Raw genomic sequence first — 18,216 nt, forward strand, 5'->3', positions numbered from 1 at the left:
GTCTTACAGGTAAATAGATCTCAAAAAGAGGGTACATAGAAGAAATTAAAAGGAATAGTTGCAATGCATGTGAAAGTGCTCTGTATAGTCTAAGAAATAACAGAAGAAGAATCAAAGACCACTGATGCCTTGAAGCCCCAAAATATTTGTATTGACTCTAAAGTGACCTTGTTTGTAACTAACTACAAGCAGTTGGGGACTGAAGGATATATAAATACCCCCAAGACACTGTGCTTGTATCAGGTGTGTGGCCTTGGGCGCCTCTTTAATATCTTAGTGTCTTTGTTTCCTCATTTGTAATACGAGAACATGTTAGGATGGTGCAGGTGCTCAAAAAGTGTTTGTCAAATGGATGAGCGCTTGACTACTAACCTTGCAGGATGATGTTTATCAAATGAAATGATACATGAGAAAGACCCATAAAAATCATACTACTCCAGATACATTGAAAGACCTGTTCTTTGCACACTCCACCTGTCAGTGAGCTTCCAGAAGGCTGACTTACCTTCTGCTTCACGAGGGCTCCAGTGTCCTGATGGGCTGCAGGGCATTGGGGAGGAGGCGTTGAAAGCATACTGTACCAGGATTCTCCCTTCCAGGCAAAGATCACATGCTGATCCCAATTCTCTAGGAGGCCAAGGAAAGGGAAAATGCACCGACTTAGGAACAGTTGAATGAGCAACTGATGGGACTAGGCCAGAGTCAATGGGGCAGAGGACACAGCAAATCTGTGTTTCCCCCTTTCCTCCCTACATATGCCAAGGCTTCTAGAAATAACCATAAGTGAAATGCCTCCCCATTGCCCAGCAAGAACCTCGTTTGGGCCTAAGTGGCCTCTGTTCTGATGATGTACACATTTCTCTGATTTTTAGCAGCACGAAGTCAACAGGCTGAAGACTCACCACCTGCGGTAATTTTAATTTTATCAGGCATGTAAAGTTCCACTGAAGATTTGCAATGTAGTTATGAGAAAACCTTTTGCTCCATTTCATTCTCAAAGTTTACTCCTTTTACAATATTTATCAGGTACCTATTATGTGCCAGACACCATCCTGTGTTTTAGGCATTAAATACGAAGAGGGCATGGTTCCTTCATCTGAAAATAAGAGGGCTGGATTAAACGATGGCTAAAGAACCTTCCAGCCTTGACATTCTGTGGATGGATGAGTCACTCCTCGATTTTACAGTCAAAAGCAGTTTCTCTACCATGCCATCTAATTCATTTTAGCAGCTTTCCAAGGGGCTAGCCAATCCCTCAATGGGACCAGTCCCAGAAGTGGAATATTACGATGGCTTCCCCTACCAACTTGTGTCTTGTGTATCTGGATTCAATCTTCCTTTGGCCATAGCAGTCTCTGGGATCCTACTCATTTTCCAGATTTGGCATCTGTTTATGAGGCAGTTGTGGAGAAGGGAGAGGAATGAGTCCTCTTCTCCTGTCTTGTTGTGAACCAAAACCAGCAAATCTGAGTGACCTCTGCAGAGGGACTGGAAATGAAATCTCGGGAAGATGTTGAGAAATGTCCCAGCACAACCCGTTATTTCTCAAAGTGCAATGGTCCTGATGATAACTCTGTCATAATTCCTGGAAGAACGTCTGTGCTTTGGCTACCTGAAAGGATGCAAGGGAGAAGCCAGGTCTGAAGCCTTATGGCTTTCCCCTCACAGAGACATTCACTATGCCTCTGGGCTCACACAGTCAGGAACCTTGTGCTTGTAAGCATCACAGTGTGTGGTTTCTCCCTGTTCCTCCTCCACACAGCTGACAGGAGATCATCCCCAAACCTCAAGATGAACAGGTCATGCCCCTGCTTACCTCTTTCTGTGATTTTATCCCCTAATGCCCTGTGATGTGGTATTCAATCCTCTTTCATACTATCCTCTGCTTCACTCTAGCTTTGTTTCTCTCCACGATAAGCTGTGCCTACCTATCATGTTGTGTCATGTTACCCAAATCCCCTCTGCAGACTTTTTTCACTTGGCTGATGTTTCTCCTCCTTCGAGTTCACCTTGGACATCATTTCCTCTGTGAAGACATTTTTTTCGACATGCAAGAGAGTTTCCCCCAAAAGATTGTGAGGTCCTTGAGGACAAAGTCAATATCTAATAACTATCTTTTTATCTCACACGGCACAGCACACAACTTATTTTATAATGTTGGTCAGTATAAGCAGTTGAATGGATGCATGGATGGATGGATGGATAGATGGATGGATGGATGGATACTAGTCACTTAAGCATGTGCTAATACTCATGGCTAACCTAGTGCAGATCTTCAAATTGTAGGTTTTGCGTTCTCAGCCTTATCATTGTAAGTATGAACCCATATGTAGGTGGAAATTTTGCAAGCACACTAATATTAATATTCAGTGATAAGATAATCATTAAATAGTCCATGGTTAATATGCTTAATGGAATGGCAAGCAGTTATTGCAGAAATATTTATAAAGATTATGCAACTTCATGGAAAATGTGTAAGCTATAATATTAAATGAAAAAGTCACATCCAAAACTAAATCTACAGCAGTATCTCAATGTTCAAATAACCTTATGAAACAAAATATTAGCAGCAATTTCTGGGAAATGGAATATAGGATGATGGATCCCACCCCCTATTATTACTCTTTCTGGTTTTCTAAATTTTCTCAATATTTTAAATACATGAGTTACTCTTGGAGTAGCAATAATAACAATTATACAAATATACTCATATGCAGAAAAGTAGGAGTGGAGAGAGAGACTTCCTCAGCACTGCTAATGAAGGCAGAGTTCCCTTAGGATGACCACAATCCACGCTTAGTGGCTCTGAGTCACATGACTGGCTTTAGATTGACACTGGGATTACAAATGTTCTGGGATGAATTCAGGAACCATGCTGACCTTGATGGTCATTCATTCCTTCTTTCTATATCCCTTAGATGTTTTATTGTGGGCGATACACATAAAGCCACCTGAGTTTCAGTGAATTCTTGATATGTCCCAGGCTCCCAATAAATACTTTGATGAGTGCACAAATCATCATCCAGCTGAAGCATATGTATGATGTCCTGTCCTACACATCTAGGAATTGTATGTGTTTCCTAACTTTCGCATTCATTTTGTCTTCATGGGTGCCTATATTTACACATAAACATACACAAACATGCACAATGAAATCATAGACATGCAGGATACCAAAGCTGGGAGAGCTCATCTTTCTTACTTGGGTTTCATGAAAATCAAAGCTTAAAGCTCTAAGTATGTGCTATCCACTATGGCAGCTATTAGCCTTATGTGGCTATTTAAATTTAATTTAATTAAAAATAAATACATTTTGACATTTGATTCTTCAGTCACACCGTAACATTTCAAGCCCCAGTTGGCTAATGGCTGTAATCTTAGTGCTGATATAGAATATTTCCATGATTGCAGCAAATCTTATTGGACAGTGTTTCTTCAAGGCATCCATTATATATAATGAATTAACTTGTCTCCTATGAAACTAAAATAGTACTTATTATGTACCATCTTTGGGAGAAATGAGGAAATAGTTACTTAAATCATTTTCCACGTCTTAAAATTTAGAAGAGGAACCTTGGTTGAGAAAGGCCAGAACTTCTTTGACTTACGGATCAGAAAACTGAGACCAAAGGCAGAGGGAATGGATGAGGTCACAAAGACTTCAGACCCAGGTTTCTTGGTTTTCAGTCCAGTACTATTTCCAGTACACCATGGCCAATTGTCAGATAACTGAAACCACCCAGTCAACACGTGTTTGCAAGACAGATAAAAATAAAGGAGTTAGGAAAACCAGGGGTGGCCTTGAATTATTTATTCAGTTGCCCATGTGTGAGGACACAGGCTGTGGGAGGATCTGAATATGTTTTTTTAAGGGAAACCCTTGTATTCTCTTAGACCACAGATGTGAGAACAGCAGGAGGACATGAGGATGGCCAGGGGCGAGAGGTTGGCATTGATGGATGTAGTGGAAAACACCAGAGGCTTTGCAGAGAAAGGGAATTTTCAAGTAGCTAAACAGCTCTGGAAAATGTTGCACAAAATGGGAGCTGATATTTCTTGAACATAGAGTGTGTGTGCTTGGCATTTCACAGTTATCTTGCTGAATTCTTCACAAAAGCTAGGTGACGTGGGCATGATTAGCACATTTTGATGGAAGAAGACCCAGAGGATCAGAGGTGAGATGGCTTTGCTCAAGGTCCCATTGACTGGGAATGATAAAGCTGAGGATGGGAAATGGATGACCTGACATTAAAGCTTGTACACTTTCTACTAAGCCAACTTGCATAAGTATAAATTCCATCTGTGTGGGAGAGTGATATACATTAAAGACAGTTCCATTTCTTTACAACAATTTATTGAACTTGTGGACTGACTTCTTTTAGCCATAGACTATGGTCAATGTAGCTGCTAACTCTAATTAGATATGTTTTGGAAATGTCAGTTTTAATTTAACGTATGATAACTATGTTATGAAATCTTAAACTGAACGGAATAGCGATTGTATGAGCCTCAAGAACCAACTGACTATAGGTTATTAAAAACATATTGATTGAAGCTGAGGACACTGTGTAATAGAGACATATCTCATTACACAACAATTAACCCTCCAATAGGTTTCCAACAATCAGGTGGTATTTATTTAATGGACAATAACTGCTTTATGAAATATAAATTAAATACATACACAGGAAGCTTCATTTACAAAACTTCCATTTTTAAGTGGAATGGAGGCCAAGGCTTGACCAAAAGTCTGATACTTCTCATCACCACAGAAAAAATAAATAAATCTATGGGCTGCTGGAAAGCTCTGAAGTGTCACACGAGGTTTCCCAAACCCAGCTCTGCGCTCCCAGTGAGGATGGCTGGGGCAGGTGAAGGGGAATTTCTACAGAGAGCGTAGGAAGTGCATTTCCTGCCCTGATGATCACATTTGCCAGCTGCCAAAGAAGGTTCTAGACTCAGGTACTGATGGTAATGTGATGAAAAATTAGTGCCCACATTTTATGTGGTACTGGGATCAAATATGTTTCAAAATGTTTTAAATTTTATTTTAATTGACATATGATTGTGTATATATTTATGGAGTACAGTGTGATGTTTTGATATTTGTTTACAATGTGGAGTGAATAAATTGGGCAAATTAACAAATCCATCATCTCTCACACTTATTTTTTTTGGCAAAAACATTTGAAATCTATTCTTCTCACAAATTTGAAATATACAGTGCATTATCATTTATTAGAGTCACGATTCTGTGCAACAGATCACTAAAGCTTATTCCTCCCATCTACCTGAAACTTTATGCCCTTTGATCAACATCGTCCCTTTCCCCACTCACCCCACCTGCCTCTGGTGGTCATCATTCTACTTTCTACCTCTATGAATTCAATTTTTTTAGATTCCACATATATGTGAGAGCATGCAGTTATTTGTCTTTCTGTGCCTGTCTTATTTCACTTAGCATAATGTCTTCCAGGTTCATTCATTTTGTTGAAAATGACAGAATTTTCCCCCTTTTAAGGCTGAATAGTAGTATTCCACTGTGTATATACAGATGCTCCTTGACTTACAATGGGGTTAGGACTCACTCAATAAACCTATTTTAAGTTGAAAATACGGTAAGTTGAAAATGCACTTTTGACTTAGATATTTTCAACTTAAAATAGGTTTATACCATCTTAATATTCAAAGAAATGCTGAATGCATATTGCTTTTTAATCACTGTGAAGATAAAAAAGTGGAAGTCAAATTATCATAAATTGGAGACCATCTGTGTACCACATTTTCTTTACCTGTTCATCTGATGATGGACTCCTAGGTTGACTGTATTTTAGCTATTGTGAATAATGTACAGTGAACATGGGAGTGTAGCAATCTCTTTGGCATACTAATTTCAATTTCTTTAAATATATACAGAGAATTGAGATTCCTGGATTATATGGCAGTTCTATTTTGAATGTTCTGAGGAACCCCCATACTCTTTTCCGTGATGGCTATATTAACCTACATTCCCACTGCCAGTGCTCAGGTGGTCCCTTTTCTCCATACCCTGGCTAACACTTGTTATCTTTCATCTTTTTGGTAATAGCCATTCTAACAGGGGTGTGGTGATATCTTTTTGTGGTTTTAATTTGCCTTTTCCTGATGACTAGTGAGGTTGAGCATTTCTTCCACGTAGCTGTTGGCCATTTGTGTGTCTTGAAGTGTCTATTTAGGTCCTTTGCCTAATATATCTTTGACATACACACAAATTCAGACAAATACACTTGTAAATGAGAATTTCTTGCTTCTTTTTGTGGCTTTTATTTATTTTTTCTTGCGGGGGGGCAGTGTAATGCCTTTTCTCCAATTCTAGTTTTGAAACAACTTAATGAAAGCACATAGGAGTCTGAGATAACACAATACAAAACAGGAGCTGAAGCCCAGTCCCTACCACTTTCTATGGCTCTCTGGTCACCTTTCAGCCTCTTTCAGCTCCAGTTCTCTTTTTATCTAGCAAATGAGGAAGATGATTCGTTTTGTACAAGGTTACCAGAAAGATTACATAAGATTCTGTATGTAAAGCATTTGGTAGAGAATCCCTCACATAGTAAGCACTTGATAGATCCCAGCAACTACAATAAAGTAGTATTAACTAATTGTTAGCATGGTTATTATTTTTGCCATCATTAATATATCACCATTAGTAGATGAAGCATCCCAAAGAAGGGCTGGGCATAGGGGTAATACACTAATCTTCCCTGAATTACGGCAAAATTCCAAAATAGATGCAAACACCTTGGTCTATTTTCATGACCCTTTTAAATCTGGTCCCCTTAGAGCTTGAGCTCCTCAAGGAGTCTATATGGGGGAAAGTATCACAAGAGACCATTTGATTCAGGTCTCCACCTTCAAGCCACTGTAGTATCATTAGACCCAGTTTTCAGGGAAGGGAGAATTAGGCTTAGAGAGAGAAAGTGACCTTCTCAAGGCCATGTGGTTAATGAACAGTCAGGGCAGCAGAACAGAGGTATCTTGTGCCTTAGTTTATCATTCCCTGGTCTTATAAAAATGCTACCTTTAGTTCTACAAAATAGTAAAAAAAAATTTGGCACAGTCGAAAATTGTGTTTATATGTTATATATGTATATGTATTCTTTTTTCTTTTCTTTCTTTTTTTTTTTTTTTTGAGACGGAGTCTCACTCTGTCACCCAGGCTGGGGTGTGGTGGTACCATCTCGGCTCACTGCAACCTCCGCCTCCCGGGTTCAAGCGATTCTCCTGCCTTAGCCTCCTGAGTAGCTGGGATTACAGGCGCCCCCCACCATGCCCGGCTACTTTTTGTGTTTTAGTAGAGACGGGGTTTCACCATGTTGGTCAGACTAGTCTCCAACTCCTGACCTCATGATCTGCCTGCGTTGGCTTTCCAAAGTGCTAGAATTACAGGTGTGAGCCACCGTACCCGGCCTTGTATATGTATTCTTTTATGTAAATATGTACTTATATACAAACGTGATACACACATATATATATCCATATATAAGTATATATATGATATAATCTAATTGAAATATAATAATATAATATAATATAAACGTTTTTGCCTAGGCAATCACAACTCCTGAGCTCATGGAGACAAGACTAGTACCTCCATCCCAGAGGAGGTCTGTAGCAAAAGAGGGTTCCAAGTTTCTAATAACAAAGTGAATCTAAGTACCCATTCACTTAAAAATATTTATTATTATTTATTCGTTTCTATTAACAACCATTTATTTATTCCCTGATCCCAAATTTAAAGCATGCTAGGTGGTGGAGATACCTTTTGAACAAGAACAAGAAATGCAGTAAAAATCCCTCTCCAACTCAGCTTCCCTTCCAAGTTTCCCTCTTCTTGGCAAGAGAGAGAGAAAGGGATCAACATTACACAGGGCACACTCACCTTTCAAAGAAATGGCCATCTATAGGTGGGAACCACTCCAGTGTCACAGAGTCCGTTGTGTGGCCCACAACTTGGGGAGCGAGGGCAACAGGCGCCGGTTTCCTGGAGGGCTGCCAGCTCTGGTAGACCAGGTCCAGGTAACAGTGCATTCTGGCGACTTGATTGGGCGTGAAGGAGTCCGTACAGTCGTCATCTGCAAGCAGGCAGAGGGAGAGATAAGCATCATGCTGCAAGGGCAGGCAGGCATACAAGAGAGTTATGACGGCTCCTGGCGGCCCGAGAGCCAGCACCCAAGTCGTTCCTTGCCAACTCAGGGCTGGCCTCTTCCAGCGCTCAAGAGTTAATGACCTGTGAACAAATTAGTGTAGTCATCACTTCTGGAGACAGGTGAGAGGAAACAGGAGGGAGGGAAGAGTGGATGGAACTGAAAAACTATGGCTGAGACTGGGAAGAGAGCAGCCCGGAGGTCATGGCAAAGGACACAGGCAAGACGAGCTATTTCCCACGGCCCCCAGATCCACCGGGTACTAAGTCAACAATTCCATTACTTCCTCCCTCCCTCAACCCCCACTCAATGCGTCTCATTCATTCATTCATTCACTTGTTTATGCACTCACTCATTCATTCATTCATTGATGCACTCTGGTTCCAACTCACTCCTTCACATTCTTTCATCTACTCATTTATTAATTTCACTGTTAACTGATGTGGTGATATTGCCCTTCAAACAAATCTTCTGAGTGTCTACTACATTTCTGCTCTGTGCCCAAGGGCATGGAAAGATGAAACGTTAAAAGTTCCTGCCCATGAAGAGGTACCAGTCTAGTTATGAGGTCAAGACCAGTCCAATGTATGAGTCAAGGTTGTTACAAGGCTGCTAAAGTCCGTGATGTCGATCAGTGATAAGGGAGGAAGACAGCATGGGTGGGGGCAGGGACAGGCAGGTGACCAGGAAGTCTTCTAAAGGAGATAGTTGAGGTTGATCAGATTGCATGGCTAAGATTGGAAAAGAAAGGAGAGGGGCTGCAGGAGAAAGTGCTGCACGACTACAGAGGCATGGTGCCCTAGGCAGAGAGCACAGGCCAGGGAGTCAGGCAGACCTGGGAACAAGCCAGGGTAGTGTGCATGCTGAAAATATGAGTAGTAACATCTCCCACTCAGTGCTGCCATTGGTCCACTGTGCTTTAGACACGGTAAACCTCTTCCTTTCTCTCGAGTTTTGGAGTATGCATTACTATTTTCCTTATTGTACACAAAAGGATATTAAAGCTGACAGAGGGTAAACAACTATTTTAAAATCACAAAGCTAGGGATACATCTGGGATTTGAACCCAGGCAGTCCTGACTTCAAGGCCGTGCTTCTGATCAATATGAGATATGAGAACTTCTTTTCAAGCATAAATGAGACATTGTATGGATATAAAATCCTGCAGGTGGTTGATAAATGGGAGTTGAGTCTGAGGCTAAGGGAGCTTGGAACACAATCTCTCAGGTGTCTTTGGATCTAACGACCTTTGATCCTAATCTCTTTTCCAGGGCATGACCTAAGACCTGGCCCTGAGGGAGAACGCTTGCTTCCCATTTCTCCCTCCAGCAGTTTCATTCAACTGCCCCAGGGGCAGGACAAGGCACTGTTTTGGCTTAATTTCCAAAAACACCACTTCCCAGAGGTGTCCACCTGGTCAGGGAGCCCACAGCTAGGCCCCAGACAGAGGAGCACAAGGCTCTTGCAATCTTAAAATAAATCCGCTACTGGGAATCCTGCAGCATATACTGGTTTCTTCTTATCAAACAAACATTAAATACGTTTGGGCAGGTGCTGGACAGTTAGACATGGCTTTGAGAATCCAGCTTAGGGAAGGGGCAGAGGTGTAAAGGAGGTTCTATACAGAAGCTGCCTTAAATCCCCTTAGTAATTTTTTCCAATCTCCTTTCCAGCACCCCAGGTAAGTCTTTAACACATTAGGAGAAGCAGAAGAGCCCAGTGTCTCTTAAGAAACACAGTATAGTGAATAAACGAGTAAATCTCTCTCAAACCCAGATCCCATCATGTAACTCCTGAATACCAAACATTCTATGGCTCCCTATTGCAAGGAAAGAGTCCTCAGTCCAAAAAGGGCCAGATAATTGGACACTTTTTTCTTTGTTGCCATGAACTTTTGACTTCATCTCGAAAGCTTTGGAAAAGCCACCGAATAGGTTAGATGCAGGAAAAGGGCATGATGGCTAAGGGAAGAAGTATAGCCATGCGACTAGATTAGTGCACATAGAATCTGGAGTCAAATGGACAAGTGATTTTCTGCCCCCAGTGCCTCAGTTACCCCATCTGTGAAGTGAAGACAGTGATGATAACACGATTGCTCATTTCAAAACACAGCCAAGGTGCAGGGATGTGGGGTACTAAGAGCAATGCCTGTCCCATGATAAATGCTAGTAAATGGGAATTGGAAATAGTGTGTATGTGGTGTGTGTGTATGCTTGTGTGTGCTCATGTATGTGTGAGTGTTACAAAACTGGAAGCAGGAAAAAAATTCAGGATATAAAATATGCATTCTCTTTGATCTAACAATAAGGAATTTATGGATTCAAAAGATAGATACTCTAGGATAAACATGGGTAAAATAGACATACAAAGATGTTTCTTGAAGCATAATTTATAATGGTGAAAATATTACAAATAGCACATCTGTTCATTTACAGGGAAATGTCTGTGTACTTTAAGGCACAGACATAGAACAGAATACTAATCAGGCATGACCAAAAAATGAGATAACTTTAAGACTCAGTTCCCTCGTGCATAAATTGGGGGCATTTAAATAAACTCCAAACCATGAATTTGTGAGAATTCAACAAGCAAGAGCACAAAAAGCATTTATCAAAATGAATGATGCTGGAAAACAGTAGGTTTTTTTCCCTGTATAAATATCTACTCTACTTGCTTCCCCCACAACAAAAAAGTATATTTTTCTTTTATAACCTAAAAAGGAAACATTTTCACATTTGTCGATAAAAAAAAAGTTTGAAAAAATGGATAGGTGATGGAACCTAGTAGGGAGACAGGAATGTATTTGAACTTTAAAGCTGAAGTTGAAGCTGGACACAGTGGCTCTCTCCTGTAATCCCTGCACTTTGGGAGGCCAGGGTGGGCAGATCACGAGGTCAGGAGTTCGAGACCAGCCTGACCAACATGGTGAAACCCCATCTCCACTAAAAATACAAAAATTAGCCAGGTGTGGTGGTGCATGCCTGTAATCCCAGCTACTCAGGAGGCTGAGGCAGGAGAATCACTTGAACCTGGGAGGCAAAGGTTGCAGTGAGCTGAGATCATGCCACTGCACTCCAGCCTGGGTGACAGAGTAAGACTCCACCTCAAAAGAAAAAAAAAAGAAAAGCTGAAGTCGAAATCTATCCCAAGGTGCACTACTTGGAGACTTAGCAGCTATCAAAATCTTGGGAGAGGTACCAAAGGGTTTTCATTTATCACAAAAACTCTGTCTCAATTAGCTAATGTCTAGAGTCGGCCCCACTCGGCTTCCGTCCCCCCAATGCCTCCCCTCTTGAAATCTATGGCCACTTCTTCTGGTCTCCAGGACTGGCCAGCTCATCTTGTTTTTCTGTCTTCATCTTGTCCCAAAGCAGAAAGAACTTTGGGACTTCAGCACTGGGAAGCCTATGCTAGTCCCCACGCTGTTGATACAGTACCCTGGGTTTGCTAACTGAAGCTTGCTCTCAAGAACAAATGTTCACCTGTGGCTGAAAGGCCCCACTGCATGGAGGTTCAGGACATGAACACCATGCCTTCACTCCACTTAGGACCTTGGGCACAATGTTGACCCCCTGTCAACCACATTTTCACCCACCATAAAATGAGGAATAAGATGTTACCTGTCTCATAAAGCTGATGAGAGCATTTAACAAGCTAACTAATGTCTAGTGAATGGATAACTAAGTTGCCTTGTGTAAAACTCCCTGTCTTTTTGATGTTTTTAAAAATAATGATAGTAATAATAGTCATAATAATAAATGTAGATAATAAATTTATAATAAAAAATTCACTGTAGAATATTTGGAATATGTCGAAAATGTTACAAAAAATAAACATTACCCTGAACTCATTACCTATATATAATAAAATTGATGTCTAAGGTATATGTGTGTATATGTATGTATATGTATCTGTTTGTATAGGGATGTAAATATCTACAGTAAATTTCTGTAATTCTTATCACATACATATGTACAGGTCTTACATGATATATATGGCTTTCTGACCCTTTTCACAGTAAGTAGTCAATGAATAATCCTACTAATCATCATTTGTTGAGCACTAATTATGATACCAAGGACAGTTCTTTTTTTTTTTTTTTTTATTTGCATTTTAAGTTCAGGAGTACATGTACAGATTTTTTACGTAGGTAAACTTGTATCATGGGAGTTTTATAGATTACTTCATCACCCAAGTATTAAGGCCAGTACCCATTAGTAATTTTTCCTGATCCTCTCCCTCCTCCACACTTCAGTAGACCCCAGTGAGTGTTGGTCCCCTCTATGTGTCCATGTGTTCTCATCATTGAGCCCCCACTTATAAGTGAGAACATGTGGTGTTTGGTTTTCTGTTCTTGTATTAGTTTGCTAAGGACAATGGCTTCCAGCTCCATCCGTGTCCCTGAAAAAGATATAATCTCATTCTTTTTTATGGCTGCATAGTATTCCATGGTATATATGTACCACATTTTCTTTATCCAGTCTATCATTGATCGGCATTTATAACAATAACAGACCTAACGGCTTCACTTGTACCGTTACACCTACAATCAGGCAAGGCAAGCATCCTTATCATCAATGGTATTAATGAAATAACTGAGGCTCAGAGAGGACAAGTAAACTGCTGAAGATCAAAGCTGGGCACGGAACATTCAACTTTGGTCTCCTCACTCCAAATTTCATGCTTTGAACCACCATGTTACTCCACTTCTGTTCATGTCCTTCAGCCTTCTTCTCTGTCATCTTTAGTGGCCCTATAATGTTCTATCACATGAATACCTTGCAGTTCACTTCAGCAATCCATTATCTTTGGGCTCGTAAGCAGTTTCTAATTATTCATACATTTTTTTTTCTATACCTGGCATATAGTAAATGCCTAATAAATATTTAGGAAACAAATATCATTAAGAACATTCTTACGGTTAAATCTTTAAGCATACCAATTGATTTATTTGCTTTGGATATATTCCTTAGAAGTGGAATTGCTGGGTCAATCTATGTGTGCATATTAAGAAGCCATGACACACAGAAAGATGGGGACAAGACACTTGCTCCTGTAGGCTAGAGAAAGCCTGGCTTCCTGCATTTTTGAGGACCAGAGTGTCCTCCTCCAGGAACTCTTATAGCCTATTATCTCCAGAAAGTGGAACTGAGTCTGCTGCTCTTTTATCTGCTGAGGTTTCCAAGAGTTACCCAAGAATTCCACGTAACTATACTCTTCTGGAGCTCCGTCCAGCCTGCCTACTGAATTAGGCTTCCCCCCATCACCTGCCTGGTGCCTGCTTGATCTGAGCATTTGGGGCACTCTCAACCTTCCCCAGAACCAGAAAATGAGGCAGATATCTGCTAGTTAATAACACAGGTTCTGCAGTAAGAAACACTTGGGTTTAGGTTTCACTTTTGCCTTGTTTTAACTTTGTGATGCTGGGCAAGATACTTATGCTATCTGAACCACATTTTCTGCATCTGTAAAACTTGTGCACTTCCTTGGGCTACTTTGGGGATTCAACGAGACAAGCCTATGAAAAGTTTCATACAGTGTCCGGCATATCACACGTACTCAAGAATTACTGCAGGCCTAAGCTAACCAATATGGTAGCCACCAGCCACGCACAGCTATTCTGATTTAAATTAGTTAAAATAAGATTGATAAATCAGGTCATTAGTCACACTAGTTGTATTTCAATCATTCAATTACCACACAGGTAGTACAGGTAGTGGCTACCATACTGGCCAGAACAGATACAAACTATGTCTATCTTCACAGAAAGTTCTGTTGGCAATGCCGAGCCACAAACCTTTTCCCTACTAGTGATCAAGCCTGAAGAAGAAGCACCCAGGAAGATAAAGCAACAAGAAGAAGTTGACCCAGCAATGTCTTCACCCAATTGTCTTGATGGAGAGAGCTCTCATGGTGGCTCTCCGCAGCCCTGAGAACCCAGTCTTGTTCTGCATTTTGAATTTCATCCAGCTGCTTTTGTCACCTCATCTATCAGAAATCCTAAGGAAAACAAACATTTCAAAGCTCGTGGTCGCCTTGAATATGCTTTTGTGGGTGTAAGTTTGTTATCGTAGCTCAGTGAATTAGTTCTGCTGTTAATGGGTCACTGAGCTGAGGGGTTCCTTTAAAAAAAACAGTAAATCAATCACCCTTTAGATCTGTACAAAGGGGAACAAAAAAAGATTTAGTTTATGGGGGTCTGGTAGCTAGTGGCAGCTCCTAGCCCCTAAGAGGCCGGCAAACTTCCAAACTTATGTTATTGTTTATTTTGCATGTACGTTGAGCTGGCCAAGAAAAGGTGCTACAGAAATGGAACGTAAGCAATGTTGTATGAGGGGATGGGGCACCGGATACGGGGTGTCAGCTTGGCTGGGAATGGGAGCCCAGTGGGAATCTGCTTTTCAGGAAATACCCAGCACCCTGGTCTTTTTTGAGCACTCAAATCTAAGACTCTTAATTGTACCAGAGGTGGGTTATTGACACTTTAATTTAGGTTTGGACTGTATGAACCTTATACTGGAGAGGCCCCCAGGGGTCATCAGCCCAAATGGACAAGCAGAAAGAACCACTGGGGATCACAGAACCCTTTGCATTCCAGCAGCAAATTCCTCTCTTCAAATGCAATGAGGCAAAACCTCAACAGAAATGTAAAATAGTCAGAAAGTGGGTGCGCTTTCCCTGGCTCCAGCAGGAATGAGAGCCTAAAGCCCTACTCATATAGCCACCAGGGCAGTGCCCTGAAGCATCTCTGTGGAATAGAGTGTAAAAGCTACCCAAGTTGCTCAGTTTCCCCACTCAACCATCAGCTAGCTGTCTTCAGAAGAAATATAAGAGTAAAAGAGAAAAATACTTGGAGGCAGATATGTGACTTGGTGCAAATGACTTCAGTGAGCTTCAATGCTGCCATCTGCAGAGTGGGGATAGTTCTAACTCTACACATTTGTTGTGAGAATTAAATGAGAGAGAGCATATTAAAGGCCTTTCTGGACAATATTTTGTTACATGAGTAGAAATATTGCTTTTGAAAATAATAAATTTTATATACCCGTTATAAGAGAATTTATTCATTTTCCTCCTTCCCTCCAACTCTCCCTCTCTCCTCCCTTTCTTTCTTTACTTCTTCCTTTCCTAACAAACATTTATTAAGCACTGGCCCCTGTGCTAACTTCTGAGAATAGAATGATGTATTAGATGCAATCTTTTCATTGATAGAATTTGCTTGTTCTAGCGGGGAAAGAGACACCAAGTTGAGTATGATAACAGAATTTGATGCTGGCCCGCCATGTGCAATTGTGTGCATTGTGACAAACACAAAGACTCTTAGCTGAAGGTGCAGTGGTAAGGGCTATGACAGCCCTGAGGAAGGGGTGTCTTGTTCTAATTTGCCAAAGGTGCTAAAAGGGCTCAAAGGCCTTGATGTATCTTGTCCTAAAGGGAAGTGTAGGGTATCCCCTAATGCTCCTAACACTGTTACTAGTGGTACACAAATGGACTATGATGAGATATATTCAGTTAGGAAAAAAAAAATCATACCCAATCTCATGTCATGATTTTCTCTTTGCAAAATCCAAAGCAATCTTATTGTTCTTGTAAAACATAATAACAGAGAATGTGAGAGTTTTATGCTTATCTAAGGGACACATGGGTTAAATAAAAAAAGTTCAACAACCACGAGCTTAGAAAAATGTGCTGCACATTTAGGAAGGATCATGGAGATGCAAGTCCAACAATTCCATTGTCTTGAGAAAAGTGAAACCCAGAAAGAGAATAACCCAAAGACATTAGGTGGATGAGTGGCAGAGCTAGACCTTCCATTCTTACAAAAGGTAAGTAGCTTGTTCAAGGCTCCCCCAAGCCAGGATTGGATCCCACATCTGACATCCAGTCCTGTTCACCCTACAGAGTGTAGGGCCCTACCTGCATAGCTCATGAAGTTGTTGTAAGGAGTGTTGAAGAAGCTATGAAAGCCACAGGTGTCATTTCCTGGCCCTGGGTCACCGCAGGACTTGTGTTTAGGGGCTGGGTTGGTATCATTGCAGAGGTCTCCAGTCTCGAAGGAGGGCTCTGTCTCCATGCAGGGGTCACTGCAAGACTGGATTTCTGAGATGCCTCGGAAGACGTGATAGAGGCCCAGGCTGTGACCGATCTCATGGATCATGGTATGGGTGTGCCCAGGCATGCCATAGAAAGATGGGTTCAAGACAATGCCACCTGTAAGGAGAAATCCAGAGAATCAGGCAAACTAGGTACTCTGCTTCTTGGTACAAGAACCCTCAAGTCCATCAAGAATAAAGAGATGCTGCCCAAAATAAACACAAGCTTCTCCACCCTAGGACTCCATTGCCCTGAGAGCTGTTACAACCTGTGACATGAATCATGACTTATCAGAGCAGGAAGGAATCTCAAAAGTCATTTTGTACAATTCCTTCATTTTTCGTATGAAAACACCAATGCCTAAAGAAGTGAAGGGACTTACCCAAGGTGATTTCAAACTATTTCAATGGAGAGCAATTCAGAAATTCTGATTTCTGGGCCAGTAAACCTTTCTGCTGCAACCTCTCCCTTACAAAGTAAGGCCTACTCTTATTTCCAAATATTCTACATATTCTTGTCTAGACAAAGCCCTCAGGGTCAGAGATCTTGGTTCTGGTTCTCATTTTGCCTTCACTAACTCTGTGACATCGAGTGGATTAATTAGCATCTCTGAACCTCATATCTTCATCTCTGATGCTGTAAGAGCATGAACACTCATGAAGGTCAGCACCATGTTGTATTCACTATTATAACAGTTTTCATACTAGCTAATGTCACTTGAGCAGGACTCTTAATCAATATTCTATAGTTAATGACTATCAAAGGGCCTGGAGCTGAGTATCTCATTAAATGTGTGTTGAATATTTGCTGAATGTTAACTCATCTAAAGAAGTTTGTGAGGTTTAGCTAATCTAGTGTGAGCAGCTAGAATAGCACCTCCATACATCAAGTACATCACCTGAGGACAAGCAGCATGATCATCACCTGAGGGCTTAGTAGAAATGCAGAATCGCAGGCCTCACCCCAGACCTACAGAAGTACAATCTGTATTTTAAAAAGAGCCTTGAATGACTTGTCTGTATATTCTAGTTTGAGAAGCAATGGTCTATACCACATGCCTCAAAAAATTGAAAATTGCTTGGCTCGGGCAGATAGACAGAACAGATCTCAGCAGAATTTATGGGTAGTATTTGTGCTGTGTTCATGTTAGGCATTGGAAAGATGCATACAGGCTGTCAGAGAGATAATTAAACTTTAAAATTTAACAATGTTTAGGGGAAGGTTAAAACTCAGGTCTGTGAACCTTGAAAGTAGGCACTTTAGGTGTAGAGCAGCATCTTATAAAAATAGTGAGGAGTTAGGGTCTTGTTGATTTGAGCTGGCAAGCCCCACATGGGCATGTGGAGTTTCATCTTAGACTGAACCTCTGGAATGGTGTGCTTGCTCAGTCAAGGGACTCATAGAGTCTATGCAGAGGTCTCTGATTTTGAAGAAGGACTCTGTCTCCATGTTAGGATCATTGGAGGACTTGATTTCTGAGATTGAATTTCTGAGCAATTTTGAATTGCTTAGAGGTTTCTAACACAAAGATAAAGATGTGTGAGAGGGCATGTGAGTGTGTGGGTGTGCACATGCACTTGGGTATGAGAAGAGGGCAGGCAGAGGCAGGGAGGAAGAGAAATTGAGACAGGAAATCTTTCTCAATTATTTTCTGTCAACCACAACATGAAACATAATCTGCTTCCCACCCAAGGCTTTTTCCAGGGATCATGGTGTAACAGCAGAAAAAGAGAGGAAAAATATGGTTGTAATAAATTGGGTTTGATTGGGGCTACTGCAGAGGAATTACTCATGAGCAGCATCTCTTGGGATGGGGAGAGGGCAGCCTGGAGTCCAGCTGGAGTTAGCTGACATGGGTTGCAATCCTTGTTCTGCTTCACACTGGCCTTGTGACTATGGAAAATGGACTTTGCATCTCTGGTGAGCTCTAAAATAAGCA

General features: G+C 41.1%; 1 protein-coding gene across 1 annotated transcript in view; it reads right to left on the reverse strand.

Annotated features, from left to right (window-relative positions):
* Positions 1-18,216, reverse strand: part of PAPPA (pappalysin 1) — a 245,699-nt gene that overhangs the window by 172,173 nt on the left and 55,310 nt on the right. The window contains exons 4-6 of the mRNA XM_050759620.1: positions 16,101-16,394; positions 7,919-8,111; positions 506-627 (exon numbers count right to left, since the gene is read on the reverse strand). Of these exons, the coding sequence (XP_050615577.1) occupies positions 506-627; positions 7,919-8,111; positions 16,101-16,394 (609 nt within the window). The remainder of the gene's footprint in view (positions 1-505; positions 628-7,918; positions 8,112-16,100; positions 16,395-18,216) is intronic.

Source organism: Macaca thibetana, chromosome 15, assembly GCF_024542745.1.
Source record: "Macaca thibetana thibetana isolate TM-01 chromosome 15, ASM2454274v1, whole genome shotgun sequence".
NCBI lineage: Eukaryota > Metazoa > Chordata > Mammalia > Primates > Cercopithecidae > Macaca > Macaca thibetana.